The sequence below is a fragment of the Coregonus clupeaformis genome, chromosome 8, assembly GCF_020615455.1.
Source record: "Coregonus clupeaformis isolate EN_2021a chromosome 8, ASM2061545v1, whole genome shotgun sequence".
In the NCBI taxonomy this organism is placed as follows: Eukaryota; Metazoa; Chordata; class Actinopteri; order Salmoniformes; family Salmonidae; genus Coregonus; species Coregonus clupeaformis.
In genome coordinates this window covers 29,806,560-29,821,445 of record NC_059199.1, presented here as the reverse complement: position 1 = coordinate 29,821,445, position 14,886 = coordinate 29,806,560, and the positions used below count along the sequence as shown (strand labels likewise).

At 44.8% G+C, this 14,886-nt stretch overlaps 1 protein-coding gene across 2 annotated transcripts in view; it reads right to left on the bottom strand.

Annotated features, from left to right (window-relative positions):
• Nucleotides 1-1,445: 1,445 nt before the first annotated feature.
• LOC121571562 (sodium/potassium-transporting ATPase subunit alpha-3-like) overlaps nt 1,446-14,886 on the bottom strand; it is a 30,509-nt gene continuing 17,068 nt past the window's right edge. For both annotated transcript variants that reach the window (XM_041883096.2, XM_041883097.1), the window contains 18 exons: nt 14,633-14,836; nt 13,638-13,751; nt 12,290-12,424; nt 11,831-11,948; nt 10,011-10,279; nt 8,193-8,391; nt 7,499-7,743; nt 6,836-7,028; nt 6,283-6,595; nt 5,693-5,843; nt 5,373-5,541; nt 4,644-4,798; nt 4,307-4,430; nt 4,022-4,167; nt 3,550-3,680; nt 3,266-3,367; nt 2,917-3,008; nt 1,446-2,410 (listed from right to left, as the gene is read on the bottom strand). In XM_041883096.2, coding sequence (XP_041739030.1) covers nt 2,382-2,410; nt 2,917-3,008; nt 3,266-3,367; nt 3,550-3,680; nt 4,022-4,167; nt 4,307-4,430; nt 4,644-4,798; nt 5,373-5,541; nt 5,693-5,843; nt 6,283-6,595; nt 6,836-7,028; nt 7,499-7,743; nt 8,193-8,391; nt 10,011-10,279; nt 11,831-11,948; nt 12,290-12,424; nt 13,638-13,751; nt 14,633-14,836 — 2,889 coding nt within the window. In that variant the 3' untranslated portion in view covers nt 1,446-2,381. The remainder of the gene's footprint in view (nt 2,411-2,916; nt 3,009-3,265; nt 3,368-3,549; nt 3,681-4,021; nt 4,168-4,306; nt 4,431-4,643; nt 4,799-5,372; nt 5,542-5,692; nt 5,844-6,282; nt 6,596-6,835; nt 7,029-7,498; nt 7,744-8,192; nt 8,392-10,010; nt 10,280-11,830; nt 11,949-12,289; nt 12,425-13,637; nt 13,752-14,632; nt 14,837-14,886) is intronic.

Here is a 14,886-nt window from a genome sequence, read left to right as displayed (position 1 = left end):
GACCTATATCCCCAGGATATAGGTGTGTGTGTGTGTGTATTTGTGTGCGACAAATGGGCAAGCCATCATTGGCTCCCTCAGCCCTGTAATAGTATTCATGAAACACAAACTCTCTCTCTCTCTCTCTCTCTCTCTCTCTCTCTCTCTCTCTCTCTCTCTCTCTCTCTCTCTCTCTCTCTCTCTCTCTCTCTCTCTCTCTCTCTCTCTCTCTCTCTCTCTCTCTCTCTCTCTCTCTCTCTCTCTCTCTCTCTCTCTCTCTCTCTCTCTCTCTCTCTCTCTCTCTCTCTCTCTCTCTCTCTCTCTCTCACACACAAACACACACACGGTCAGAGGCCCATTACTAGAGCAAACAAAACACACACACACACACACACACACACACACACACACACACACACACACACACCCTTCGCCGTAAACCTATGAGATAAACAGTTAAAACCTTTAGAAATGCAGGCCCCTGACTGCCCCTAAGTCGTACATTATAGGCATACATGTTAAAATATAATTTTCAAATAAACATGAACGTAATAAATCTCAACGACAATATGTAATTATGATTTGTGGTTCATGAATAATAATAAATGTCTGTATCAAATAATGTGTGGGCTCTGCAAAAACAAGGGACTTTTCTATACCCATTCAAATAAAGTGATGAAGTATGACTGAGTTTATGAGCTTTATGAGTGGAACTCATTATTGAATATACTAGAATCAAACTCTTGAGCTTCCATGGTTCCTTAAGTATTCATCTCGCATAGTATATTGCAAAGTATGTTGTATGAATTTAAATATATTTTTCCAAAAAGTGTTCACTTTCTTGTGTTTTCAGGAATTGTATATATTTATATATCTTAATATTCACAAATGTATATATTATATGTGTGTTTTCAGGACTCATATGTATATATATGTTCCTCAGGACTTATATGGCTTCCATTGCACTAGCAATGTATCAGGATTTAAATGGTAGGAAAAACAGAAATGGACGTACAGCAATGTGACAGACTGGTGGTGTACAGAAAGGATGTGAGCATCATCATTTATGCCCATATGTATTCTGCTGAGAGTGGATACCTATGTAATATTACTTTATCTATATTATTCATTAGCATATTTCCATGATTTGTCTTTCTTTTTATGGCCTTTTTTTGTATTATTTTTTATTTTATTTGCCCAACCATGATGAGTGAGTAGGTAGAGTAGCATAATTGTGTGCTGTTTGAAAATATGTGCAGTAAGAAGAAGTGATGCTCACTCACTATCAGTGCTCCCAACACACCTCATTGCAGACAACCCTTCAATCCCCCTGGTATATAAGTTGAGACATTCTGTCTACCTTAAAGTGGTATCAGGAGCATTGATAGTATGAAAGATGTATTTACAGTCTTGTCTTTCTCTGCCAAACCTCTCACAAAAAACTAACTGAGACCAAACTGAAAAAATAGGGATCCTTCTTTTTATTGATTTTTTTGCTGCTGTTTCGCATGTAAAGTACAGTGCTTCATTCCATTTTTCACTTATTCAAATAATGAAATTGGAGAGAAATCTATTTTTCCTAGGACACAGAAAGAATGTTGTATTTTTTCAACAGGGTGTTGGGGGGAGTGAGGGGGAACGTTTACAAGGTCAGGGGAGGTCGCACGGTTCTCACAGACAAGTAGCTATCAGACCCACTCCTAGCATAAAAAAAGAAACCCAGAAATGTTACGAACAATCGTTTAAAAAACACTCAGTCTTCTAATATAAAACAACAACAACATTGGCAGAAGACAGGAGGGGGAAGGAGGGGAGGGGAACACAGGCAGGAAAGAGGAGGGACATGTTTTCCCCCTGTAGAGGGCGTGAGTGAGTATTCCACGTTTACTGGAGTGGTGGGAGTGGCTGGAGGGGAATGTTAATTGGTGGAGGGAGTGAGAGTGTCAAGAGGGGACGGCGGGGTAGAACGGGTAACAACGACGCCACAACGCTCGCCGTGGGATCTAGATGCAGCTGCCATTTTGTTGTTGATAGAGAAGAGTTACACCGGTAGTTTGTACATTACAGTGTATTAGCACATTTATGAACAGTCTTATAACTGTATAGTAAACATTAGAACAGTATTGGCAGTATTGACTATGCTGTAGTCTTTGGGTAGAAAAAAAGGCAGCGAGACGGAGAGGGGCACAGGGATCTGGCGTGATCGTCCTGTTCCTCTCCTCCTCTGTGGTTGGTCCTCAAGGCGATGTTGGAAGAAAATACACGATGGGGAACGGAGGAGTTTTCAGATGCGGTTTCTTGTATGGTTGGTATGTGATTAGAGGGATGGGTGGCAGTAGGGAAGAGAGAAGGAGGGGAATGAATTTAGGGGAGGAATGGGGAGTAAAGAATGCTTTGATCATTTAATAGTATGTCTCTTTTTCCACCCATCCTGGAGAGAAGGGGAAGAGAAAAGAAAGGGAAGAGAGAGATTTTAAATTAAAATAACAAACATTTCTATCAAAGGAAACTTGAATTCACCTAAGATGGTTTAGTGCAGGGCTCTCCAACCCTGTTCCTGGACAGCTACCGTCCAGTAGGTTTTCGCTCCAACCCTAATCTAGCACACCCGATTCTAATAATTAGTTAGTTGATAAACTGAATCCGGTTAGTTACAACTGGGGTTGGAGCGAAAACCTACAGGAGGGTAGCTCTCCAGGAACAGGGTTGGAGAACCCTGGTTTAGTGTATGCTAACGTGCATGTCTGTTCTACATGTTTGTATGTGAGTTTGTGTGGGTTTGTGCATGTAGGATTTTGTAGCATGATGTACAACAGTACCCACAATGCTCTGTAAAAACATCCGGTTCTATCTTAGTAAATGTTATTATGCGTACTGTAGTACATTATGCTACAGATTTGTGTGAGTACAGTAAGTGTGTTCGTGAGAGAGTAGTACCTCCGGGGTTCCGGCGCAGGATGAGTTTTCGGATCTCATCGTAAACAAAGATGAGGAAACTGTACGGGAATGCACAGAACCACCAGCTGGGCCTGAGAGAGAAAGAGAGAGAAAGAGATGGATGGAGAGAACAAGGAAGACAAATAAATGTTTTAGTTACAGCCAGGGTGCCATTCAGTAGAATGAATAATTGTGCTTAAAGAGGAAATCATTTTTTCAATTCATAGATTGAAATTGTCTCCAGTCCACACGGTGGTACTTTACTGTCAAGTAACTGCCATATAAACGTCACTCAGTAGAGGGTACTGTTGCTATGTGTGAATGAGGACAGAGAGGCTGGAGTACTCACTTGAGGGGGTACATCCTGAGAGCCACGTCCATGCCTGGGGTGTAGGACAGGAAGGCAGCCAGGGCCGTCTCCTCAAACAGCCCAAAGATCAGGATCTTATTCCTGTAAACAAACAAATAATGAATCTCAACATTTATCCTAGCTATGAGAGACATAAATTAGAGGGGCTTCATAACCCTATAAAACACATGATTAATCTAAATACAGAAAATAAGATGTCTGTTATTTAGTCATGCTAAGGTCTGTGTCATTAGATGACAGATGCAAAGATAAAGGGTTCTGACCTCATGCCCTGCTGGAATACAGAATTGCGCCTGGTCTTGCAGATGATGACATCAGCCCACTGTACCACCACAATACTGACGAAGAAGGCTGTGTGACAGGTGTACTCCACTATCTTCCTCTGTTCATAAGTCTGGCATGGGAGGGAGAGAAAATCACAAGGACAGAGAGTTAAAGAGTGAATGAGAGTAGAGGTAGAGACGACTAAGTGGAAAGTGGTGGTGATGACTAAGTGGAAAGTTGTGGTGATGACTAAGTGGAAAGTTGTGGTGATGACTAAGTGGAAAGTTGCGGTGATGCCAGAGAGCAATTCATTTAATAAGACTAATAAGGACTGGATGAAAGAAAATAAGATGAAAGAGTGGTCAAAAAAATAAATGTTATAGTGAGTAAAGCCGAGAGAGCTAATGAAAAAGAGAGAAAGAAAGAAAGAAAAAAAAAAGAAAAAAAAGGAAGAAAGGCTGTCTAGCATACCCATTGCTGTCCGTAGCTGTCCTCTAGGTCGTTGTTCGAGCGGTCATCCCAGTTTAGCCTGATGCCCACCAATAAAGAGGGAAGGAAACCGTTCTCCGCCAGGATCACAAAGTAGGAGAAGAACCCTCCCAGAGCCTGTATCATCCCTACCGAGACAGAGAGAGGAGAGGAAGAGGTGTTAGCTTTATCTACTACGCTAATAGAATTAGAATTAGAATTAGGCCGGGAGTCAATCCAACGCAGACTAAGGACCTGAACACAGAGATAGACTTTTAAAAGACCCACCAATCTGTCCGTAGGCAATACTGATCAGCCTCTCGTTTACCAGTTTGTCCCTGGCTGGGTTTCTGGGCTGTCTCTTCATGATGTCACTCTCTGCTGCCTCGTAGGCCAGGGAGATAGCTGGCACCTGTAGACATACATTAAGGTTAAGGGAAGACAGTGGATATCAATACACTGCCTCTCTTTGTGATGCAAAGGACAACAGACCAAACGATTTGACCAGGACGACTGACCTTCGATTCAAATTGTATTTTTAATCTTCATAGTGTATACATTTAACAAACTACAATTTGCCTGTGTGTGTGCATGTGCCATGCATGTGTGGGTGTGTGTATCTCACCATGTCGGTTCCCAGGTCGATACAGAGGATGGTGATGGTTCCTAGGGGCAGTGGGATGTTGACCAGGATGAAGAAGAGGAAAGGGGTGATCTCAGGGATGTTACTGGTCAGGGTGTAGGCAATGGACTTCTTCAGGTTGTCAAAGATCAGACGGCCTGGAGGGACACAAGAGTAAAGGCTTGTATAGGCTACACCAGGACAACATCATTATATATTTTATTTTCAAACAATGGGCTCATATTACAGCTAAGTTATCTTTCTAACTGTCACTTTTTTTTTGTCTCCAAATATTCCATTACCCCTCTTTTCTCATCTCCTTCCTCTCCTCTCGCTGACCTTTTTTACTCTCGCCATCCTACCCATCATTCATACCAACCTCTTTCTCTCATTCATTTCTTCCTCCCTAGGAGCCTACAGATGTAGGATCTTAATTTGAGCCAGTTTGATACAGCAGGAAAATAATCCTGCAGTAACAGGAAATGTGAATTATTATGTGGATTATAATTAATGGACATTTTTTTTATTGGATTAAATTTCAAAGTGAAAATTACAAACTTCAGAAGCCTTTTTAAATCTTAAATACACTAAAAGTGTTACATCTCCTGCAACAGGGTGATCAAATTAAGATCCTACATCTGTATACCTCTTTCCCGCCTACCTTTTTTCCTCCCTGCTAATAATCCTCTTTTACCCTCCCTCCTTCTCTTCTTCCCTCCCTCTCTCTCTCACCCTCTTCCACTCCGGTGACGATAGAGGCAAAGTTGTCGTCCAGCAGGATCATGTCAGCGGCTTGTTTGGACACATCTGAGCCGGAGATCCCCATGGCGACACCGATGTCAGCCTTCTTCAGGGCGGGAGAGTCGTTCACACCATCACCAGTCACAGCCACGATGGCACCCTGAGAGACAGGGAGGAGAGGGGGGTTAGTGAATATTGTGAAAAGCCTCCTCTTTATCTACTACTGTATAATAGAATATGTAGGAAGTGTGTGTGTGTGTGTGTGTGTGTGTGTGTGTGTGTGTGTGTGTGTGCGTGTGTGTGCACCTCACCTGTCTCTGGCAGCCCTCCACGATGATGAGTTTCTGCTGGGGGGAGGTCCTGGCGAACACAATCTCAGTGTGGTTCCTCAGAATGTCATCCATCTGGTCCTGAGACAGGTCCTTCAGGTCTGTCCCGTGGATCACACATGCCTTGGCATCCCTGGAACACACACACACACAGGAAGAGAGTGAGTGAGAGTATGTTTGCTATCGCTGATACACACACACAGAAATGCAGAAAGTTAGTGTTTTTGGTGAATACGTGTATTCAAGCATTTGGGTGTGACTGACTGACTGACTGAGTATCTGAGTGACTGAGTGACTAACTGACTGACTGAGTATCTGAATGACTGACTGAGTATCTGAGTGACTGACTGACTGAGTATTTGAGTGACTGAGTGACTGAGTGACTAACTGAGTATCTGAGTGACTGACTGAGTATCTGAGTGACAGACTCAGTATCTGAGTGACTGAGTGACTGACTGAGTATCTGAATGACTGACTGAGTATCTGAGTGACTGAGTGACTGACTGAGTGACTGACTGAGTGACTGAGTGACTGACTGAGTATATTACACACTCCTTCCTCATATCTCTTACCTGGGGTTGACCTGGCTGATGGGGATATTGAGGCGAGAGGCGATGTCCTCCACTGTCTCATTGCCCTCAGAGATGATGCCCACACCCTTAGCAATAGCCTTGGCTGTGATTGGATGATCGCCGGTCACCATGATGACTTTGATGCCAGCGGAGCGACATTTGCCCACAGCGTCGGGCACGGCGGCACGGGGAGGGTCAATCATGGACATGAGGCCCACGAAGCACAGGTTCTCTGTGGTGAAGTTGACATCGTCACAGTCGAAGGCAAAGCCCTTGGGGTACTGGTCCTCGGGCATTAGCTGGTGGCAGAAACCTGGGGAGGTATTAGATTGTTATTATCATTAGTATTAGTGTGCGTTCTGAAAGGCCTCTTTAGGTTCCCATTTCTTCCTCTCTTCCCTCTTCTCATCCATCCCTCCCTCTCTCTCTCACCAAGTACTCTCTCTCCTAGTCCTCCCAGCTCCGTGTAAGCGTTCTGGAACTCTCTCTTTTCCCCGGGACTTCCTCCCTCCTCCCCCCTCTGTCCTCTCTCCCTCTCACCCTGCTGTCTCACCGAGTACTCTCTCTCCCAGTCCTCCCAGCTCCATGTAGGCGTTCTGGAAGGCCTCCTTCATCTCCTCGTCCATAGGCTGATCCTTGCCCTGGATCAAGATGGTGGAGCAGCGGTCCAGGATCCTCTCTGGCGCTCCCTTCATCACCAGCAGGTAGCGGTTGTCGTTCTCATCCTCTGTCTCATGCACAGAGAGCTGTTGGTTGGCGGTGGGGGGAGGCGGGGGGGGAGCACAATAAAACACTTGTGTTCAGCCTCTTATTCAAACTCCTTATACAAACCCTAGTTTTCCCTAACCCTAGCTTCATATCCACACTCCGGCTAAACCCTAACCAAGACTACTGTCCCTGTTATGTCTGCAAAGCACATGCTTAGGTAAAATGGTAAAACATTGGGGTCTCTTTTGTTTGACCCTGGCTAAGTTCAGGACAGGGTTACTAATCATTATTTTTCTATGGTTCAGGATCTATAGATATGTTAACGACAATCTTATACTAAAGCAGACCCAGGTCATACCCACCTCTAGACCTGTTTTGCCTTTTATAACACAATGAATAAGATCACATGGATAGGTGGGATCTGATCCTAGATCAGCACTCCTACTCTGAGATGTTTGATACCTACGGGATCCAGGGTGTGCACTTGTTCTCCATATTGTTCACTCACCTGGTACTTGTTGGTGGAATTGAAGGGGATCTCGGCCACCTTCTTGTTCTTCTCCCTCATCTGTTTGACGCTGCCGCAGGACAGCTCGATACATTTCAGCAGCGCTGACTCGGAGGCGTCACCCGCCACATCCCTCTTCAGGATGGGCAGCTGGTCCTGAGCTGCTTTGAACTGCGCCCGGTTACACAGGGCCGCCACGCGCGCCAGCGCCAACCACGTCTCCGAGCTCTTGTCGAAGGAGGCGCCTGGGGAGAAGAGAGGGAGGGAGAATTGTTAGTGACAGACACATGGTTGTTGCATTCATGTGCCCTCAGGCAGCCCTGAAGCGTTTATCAAGGCCTGCATAAGTAAATGTACTATCATTCAAAATGCAAACAAGACGTTTGCTACAAGACGTTACAAACAACATTTTTGATGGCCTAATTATTCATTAACACAGTGCTCTGAAACTTCTGTCTCGGGTGCCACATCAGGCCTGCAAGCCACATTATGCTGGTTTGCAAAATTATATCTAATTCCAGTCAGTTCCAAAGAAGGAACAATCAATATACAAGGCTATCTAAATCACATAAACTGATGCAACCATCTTAATAACTGTGATCACAATATGCAAACCCAATATAGTTCCTTTGATATTGTATATATATATTAAGAACATAAATGAGTTCAGTGAACTTAAACCCCTCTCCCTTACCAGACTGGTCCTCAGTGGTGTCGGCCTCGTGGATCTGGTTGTCGAACCACATGTGGGCCACAGTCATCCTGTTCTGGGTCAGGGTGCCAGTCTTGTCAGAGCAGATGGTGGAGGTGGAGCCCAAGGTCTCCACAGCCTCAAGGTTCTTCACCAGGCAGTTCTTACGAGCCATACGCTTAGCGGTCAGGGTCAGACACACCTGAGAGAGAGAGAGAGAGAGAGAGAGAGAGAGAGAGAGAGAGAGAGAGAGAGAGAGAGAGAGAGAGAGAGAGAGAGAGAGAGAGAGAGAGAGAGAGAGAGAGAGAGAGAGAGAGAGAGAGAGAGAGAGAGAGAGAGAGAGAGAGAGAGAGAGAGAGAGAGAGAGAGAGAGAGAGAGAGAGAGAGAGAGAGAGAGAGAGAGAGAGAGAGAGAGAGAGAGAGAGAGAGCAACAGGGATTGGGAAAAGAAGACAGGGTGACAGAAAGTAGGAGAGAGAGAATTGGGGAGAATAAAATAAAAGATGAGTACCAAGTCATAAAAGTAAAAACACGGGGTGCACAACTCCAGGTGTAGATGCCCTAGACCCTCAAACCAATCAACAACTTACTTGCATCTACAGATAAGAAACCCATGACAAACCGATACCAATACAACTACACACCTACCCTTGAGAGTTGTGTGAACCCCCGTCAGTCCACATTCCCCGCCCCCCACTACATTAAAATGCACTAGAGTCAAATGAAATACTAAAGTATATTTCACAGCCCAGAGGTGCAATGCAGAAAGATAGAAAGAAATAGTAGGCAAGCCAAGCACAGAGTAAAAGCAGTGAAAGGTGGGCGCCGGTGTATCATGCTACTTTCAAAATGGCGGAACATATCATGACTCATACAGGCTACTAGCCAAGCAGCGAGAGAGGCAACAGCCCAGCATTAACATTAACATTAGCCTAGCATATATCAGTCTCGCTTAACAGTTGTCATAGAAGACAACTGACCAGGGGGTGTCACTGACACTGAATGACCCAGGCGCAGAGAGAGCCTGAAAAAGAGACACAGACACAAAGAGGGAATGAGAGAAAAAAGAGAAAGCCTGAAAAAGAGACACAGAGAGGGAAGGAGAGAGGGAATGAGAGAAAAAGGAGAGATACAGGTACACAAAACACAACGGGCTGCCTTTTATGGAGAGAAAGAGAAAAAGAGAGAGATACACTAACAGAGATACGATACACCACCACAACCATCACAGAAGACACATAGATACAAACGCATGAGACTCTATTACAGATAAAGAGATGCATAACTACACAATGATACCGGGACACAGTGAAATACTAGCCCAGAGATAGAACACACAGAGTAAGAGAGAATGACAGACAGACACGGAAGTACAAAAACACGAGACACCAACACAGAGGAAAGAGACACAGAGACACAGAGACCAACATAGCAGAGGAACACACAGCAGACAGAGATAGGTATCTCTGTTAGGTCTCCTGTAGCTCAGTTGGTAGAGCATGGCGCTTGCAACGCCAGGGTTGTGTGTTCATTTCCCACGGGGGGCCAGTATGACAAATGTATGCACTCACTAACTGTAAGTCGCTCTGGATAAGAGCGTCTGCTAAATGACTAAAATGTATTGTAAATGCAGACACAGAAAAACAACTACACTCATATCACCAGTCACACACACACACACACCTCTCCTTACTGCACACACACACACAAACACACCACACACACACACACACCCACCCCCCTCTCCTCACTACCTCCAACTACCCCTTCTAACCCCACCCCACATCACACAACACAAAAATCCACCAAAATATCCCCTCACAGTGACAGTAGCCAGCAGGCCCTCGGGCACGTTGGCCACGATAATGCCGATGAGGAAGATGACAGCCTCCAGCCAGCTGTAGCCCAGGCAGACGGCCAGGATGAAGAAGGTGATGCCCAGGAACACGGCCACGCCTGTGATCAGGTGGATGAAGTGCTCGATTTCCTTGGCAATGGGGGTCTTGCCCGACTCCAGGCCGGAGGTGAGGGTGGCGATACGGCCCATGACGGTACGGTCGCCGGTGCACACCACGATGCCACGCGCCGTGCCTGGTGACGGTGAGGAGGAGAGAAGGAAGTTAGATGACTTGACTTACATGTTACAGTATATTAGATTTGTAATATCATTTGTGGTATCATGTTGCGTAAAATGATGTTGAGTTACCCCCATACACTGAGTTTGAGTGCAAATCATATGGTTTTTTGTGTGTAATTTTTACCCCCTTTTTCTCCCCAATTTCGTGATTACGATCTTGTCTCATCGCTGCAACTCCCCAACGGGCTCGGGAGAGGCGAAGGTCGAAACATGACCCGCCAAGCCACGCTTCTTAACACCCACTCGCTTAACCCAGGAGCTAGCTGCACCAATGTGTCGGAGGAAATACTGTTCAACTGACGACCGAAGTCAGCCTGCAGGCGCCCGGCCCGCCACAAGGAGTCACTAGAGCGCGATGAGCCAAGTACCCCCGGCCAAACCCTTCCCTAACCCGGATGACACTGGGCCAATTGTGCGCCGCCCTATGAAACTCCTGGTCACAGCAGTGCCTTAGACCGCTGCGCCACTCGGGAGGCCATTAAATCATACGTTTTTAATAATAATTTGTGTATCACTCCCTTATAATGAATAGCCCTAAAGTAATCATTCAAAACATTTCTAATAGTGAATTGCTGAAATGTTGTTTCCTGAAATACAACTGAAGTATTTCTTATTGCCACCAATGCAGATGTCAAACATCGTTCCAGACCACATGGGGGCGGCATATACCATTCTATGAGGTAAATCATAGCGCTTTAGTATATTTGGGGCCTACAGGTGGCCTAAGCTTCATCAGACAACGATGGCCTAGATTCAATCAGATTAGCGTTAACCTGCCATAACCGAAAATTGCATAGCATATTATCGTTTTTTGTTTAGGCAATGTCGGAGCTGTAACTGCGTTGGAGCTGTCAAATCGGTGAGCAGCTGCTCTTGTGGTTATTGTCACGAAGCCACGCCCTTCCCACCCGCGTTAGAAGTTTACAAAGAGAAAGTGTAGGCTACATAGAAATAATGACACTCACCTTGAAAATAATTAAACAAAATAATAAGCATTTATGTCAGCCTAAACAAAGGCTATGCAGTTGTCGGTTCCTGCGGGTTAAAGCTGATCTGATTCTAGACTTTAGCCCTTTATGTATGTCGTCCTGTATTGACAGTACCATTAGACCACTGAGCCATAGGGAGATGGTAAGCTAATATTGACACCAGATGGAGAGTTCTCAAAGATGAAAAGATATGGACAGATGGGAAGGAAAAGGCAGACAGAGAGGGTGAAAGAAAGAAGGAGAGAGAGACAGAGTGTGTGTGGGCGCTGGGTAGAGTGCTTGTTAAAATGGTGGGTGCCTTGTTGCTATAGCAGCCACAATGTTCCCCTTCAACCTGTTCAGGGGATAAACAGAAAGGGAGGGAAAGAAAGAAAGAAAACAGTAGATTGATGGGGGAATGATGGTTATGACGACGACGACAGTGATGATTACGGCGAGGAAATGAGAAGAAGGAAAGGGTTCAGGAGGAAGAGGAGGATGGAGATGAAGAGGATGCAGTTGCCAAGACGACTGTACCTTCAACACAGTTGGTGGAGAAGAAAGCGACGTTGCGGGTCTCCAGGGGGTTGTCATGGGTACAGTCAGGTGACCTGCTCTGGGGTTCTGATTCGCCAGTCAGGGAGGAGTTATCCACCTATAGGAAAAGGACAAAATCCAGGGAACTTGTTTACAATTTTTAAAAAACTTGTATGTAAAATGTGTAGTTGTGGGGGTGTGTGCTATATTTTAATGTGAGCTATGTGTGTGTGTGGGAGGGGTTAGGCTATTTTAGGCTTAGGGGTTAGGTTTACAATCAGGGTTAGGGTTAGAATTAGGGTCAGGGGTTAGGGTTAGGGTACGGGTTAGGTTTATGGTTAGGGAAAATAGGATTTTTAATGGAAATCAGTTTTAGGTCGATAGTAAAACATATGCTGTGTGTGTGTGTGAGTGTGTGTGTGGGTGTGTGGGTGTGTGTGTGGGTGTGTGTGTGTTTACCTTGCAGCCGTGAGCAGAGACGATCCTGAGGTCGGCAGGGATCCTGTCTCCTCCCTTCACCTCCACCAGGTCTCCACCCACCACCTCCTCAGCATTGATCTGCATCTTCTCACCCTCACGGATCACCAGCGCTTGCTGTGGACAGAGGTACCCCAATGGTGAAGTAGGAACCATAAACCAACCATTAACTGGCTATAAACACAGGTGTAACACTGGAGTAACAGTAAAACCAACGGTCACCAGCAACCACAGACTGATCATAGACAAACGACATACTATCACTGACCATAAACTAACCAGTAATGATGGGTTATTATGTTATAACTATGTAATTGCATAGATATTGGCAGATAAATAATAGACTGTAAAGTAACCGACTAACCATTGACACTGACTACAGATGGACTGTGGATAGAAAATATGGGCTGTATGTATGGACTACATTCAGACTGAACATATGAGACACTGTCTGAGTGGCTACTAACTCACCACTGAATGACAATATGCATCATATTAGCTCACAAAGATGTAGAATAGACTAACCACTAACTGACCATGGTTACAATGGCCACAACAATGTCGGCTATGTGTGTTTTGAGGGGGGAACATCTGGATTAGGGTCACAGGTTATTTTGAGTCACTGCCACAACTACCCCACCCATAGTCATCTAGAAAAACAAGTTAGGATTAAGATTTGTAAAACACTTATGATGGGACTAATAGGATTGGAATTAGGATTACAGACACTGAGCCCTATGGTCAGGGCCGCGGGACAATTTTTTCTTGAGCGGATGGTCAGGGGGATGGAACATAATTACAAATAATTTGTAGACTGCAAATTGACTGCAAGAAGCCCAAACAGATATAACGTTTGACTAAAACCGAATCATTTCAAACCTTGCTTACATTTATATATACGATCACATATATCTCTACATTACCTGTGGGAATACATTGGAACAGATTTCCATAATTAAAATCACTTGGAGCTGATTTGCTGGTGTTTTTACAGTCTTTTATTTCCAACAATAATAAATTGTTGGCGGCCCGTGGGCCGAATGGCCGCCAGTTGGGGAACCCTGCTATAAGTGGTGGTATTGTAGGAGACAAGCGGATAGGGTGGTAAGGAGATCAAAGAAGAGCAGTGCTTGACTTGGGCAGGAGCTCACCGGAGCTGAGTACTGGCACCTCAAATGTTCTACTGCTTGAGCTCCTGTTCCTCTTATAGAATATTAGCTCAAAAATATTGTAGAGCTCCTGCACCTAAATATAAACAGTACCAGCACCCAAAATGTGTACTGTAACCTATTTCAGTCCTTGTCAAGCACTGAAGAAGAGGTTTGTTTACCTGGGGCACCATGTTCTTGAAGGACTCCATGATTTTGGAGCTCTTGGCCTCCTGGAAGTAGGAGAAACAGCCGGTGATGATGACCACAGCCGAGAGAACGATACCCAGGTACAACTGGAGAGAGAGAACCCAGCAAACAATGTAAAAAACAAACAGTATTGGAACATTTTATCCAGACGTTCTTATAACCATTATGTCCTTCTACTAATATTTATCAAATAACATTTTCCCAGGACATTTTAAAAGCATTCATGGGGTGTTGACATGCTATGTTAGTTGAAAACCAAATTGGGACTCTATTCGAACGTTACCTAACGTTGTAGGAACATTCACTGTTTTCTGGGAAAGAACAATTGAACTTAATTGTTTGATAGTGTTATTATGGTGCCTAGCTTTTTAATTCATTTAGGGTTGGTTAAAGCATATAGCTGGATCTAAAATACCAAAAGCCATGCAGGGTTGGGGTCAATTCAGAAATGAATTGAGAATGGCTAATGAATTCCAATTCAGTTCTTGAATTTGAATTGAAATAGTACACGGGATGCAGAATTATTTGAATTTGACTTTGAATTAATGGAAATATATAGGATAGGAAATAAATCATTGAGAAATTCAATGAAATTCAAATGCCTCTTTGTATTACCCAGGTACAACTGGAGAGAGAGAGCAAGGAGAGAGAGACATAAATATTATTTAACCATTTATCATTTTAGATGGTGTCTATATTTCCCATTCATTTGAGGTTGGTTGAGGCATATAGCTGGATCTAAAAAACACATGGGAAATTGACTCATATCAACACTAGACACTTAATTGAGTTTCCCAAATCTTTTAGTGCCAAGTAGGAATCAGCCACAACCCCACAAGTTGAATCCTAATGCTCCATTTTGGAAACACTACATTAAGCTGAACCAAAAAGGACATGTATACCCTTGCATCCCTTTATCCCCTGCCAAGTGACGATGGTGGCCATTTTGTGTGGGTCTGTCACTCACATTGTCTCCGGCGGGCTCATCCTCGGTGGCGGCCTGGATGGCGTAGGCCAGGAAACAGAGGATGGCGCCAGTCCACAGCAGGATGGAAAAGCCACCGAACAGCTGGCGACAGAACTTGACCCACTCTGGGGTGGTGGGGGGAGGCGTGAGGGCGTTGGGGCCATCTCGAGCCAGGTACTCAGCAGCCTTAGCATTGGTCAGACCCTGAGGAGGGGGCGAGAAAGGGCGGAGAGGGAGAGAGGAAGGAGAGGGAT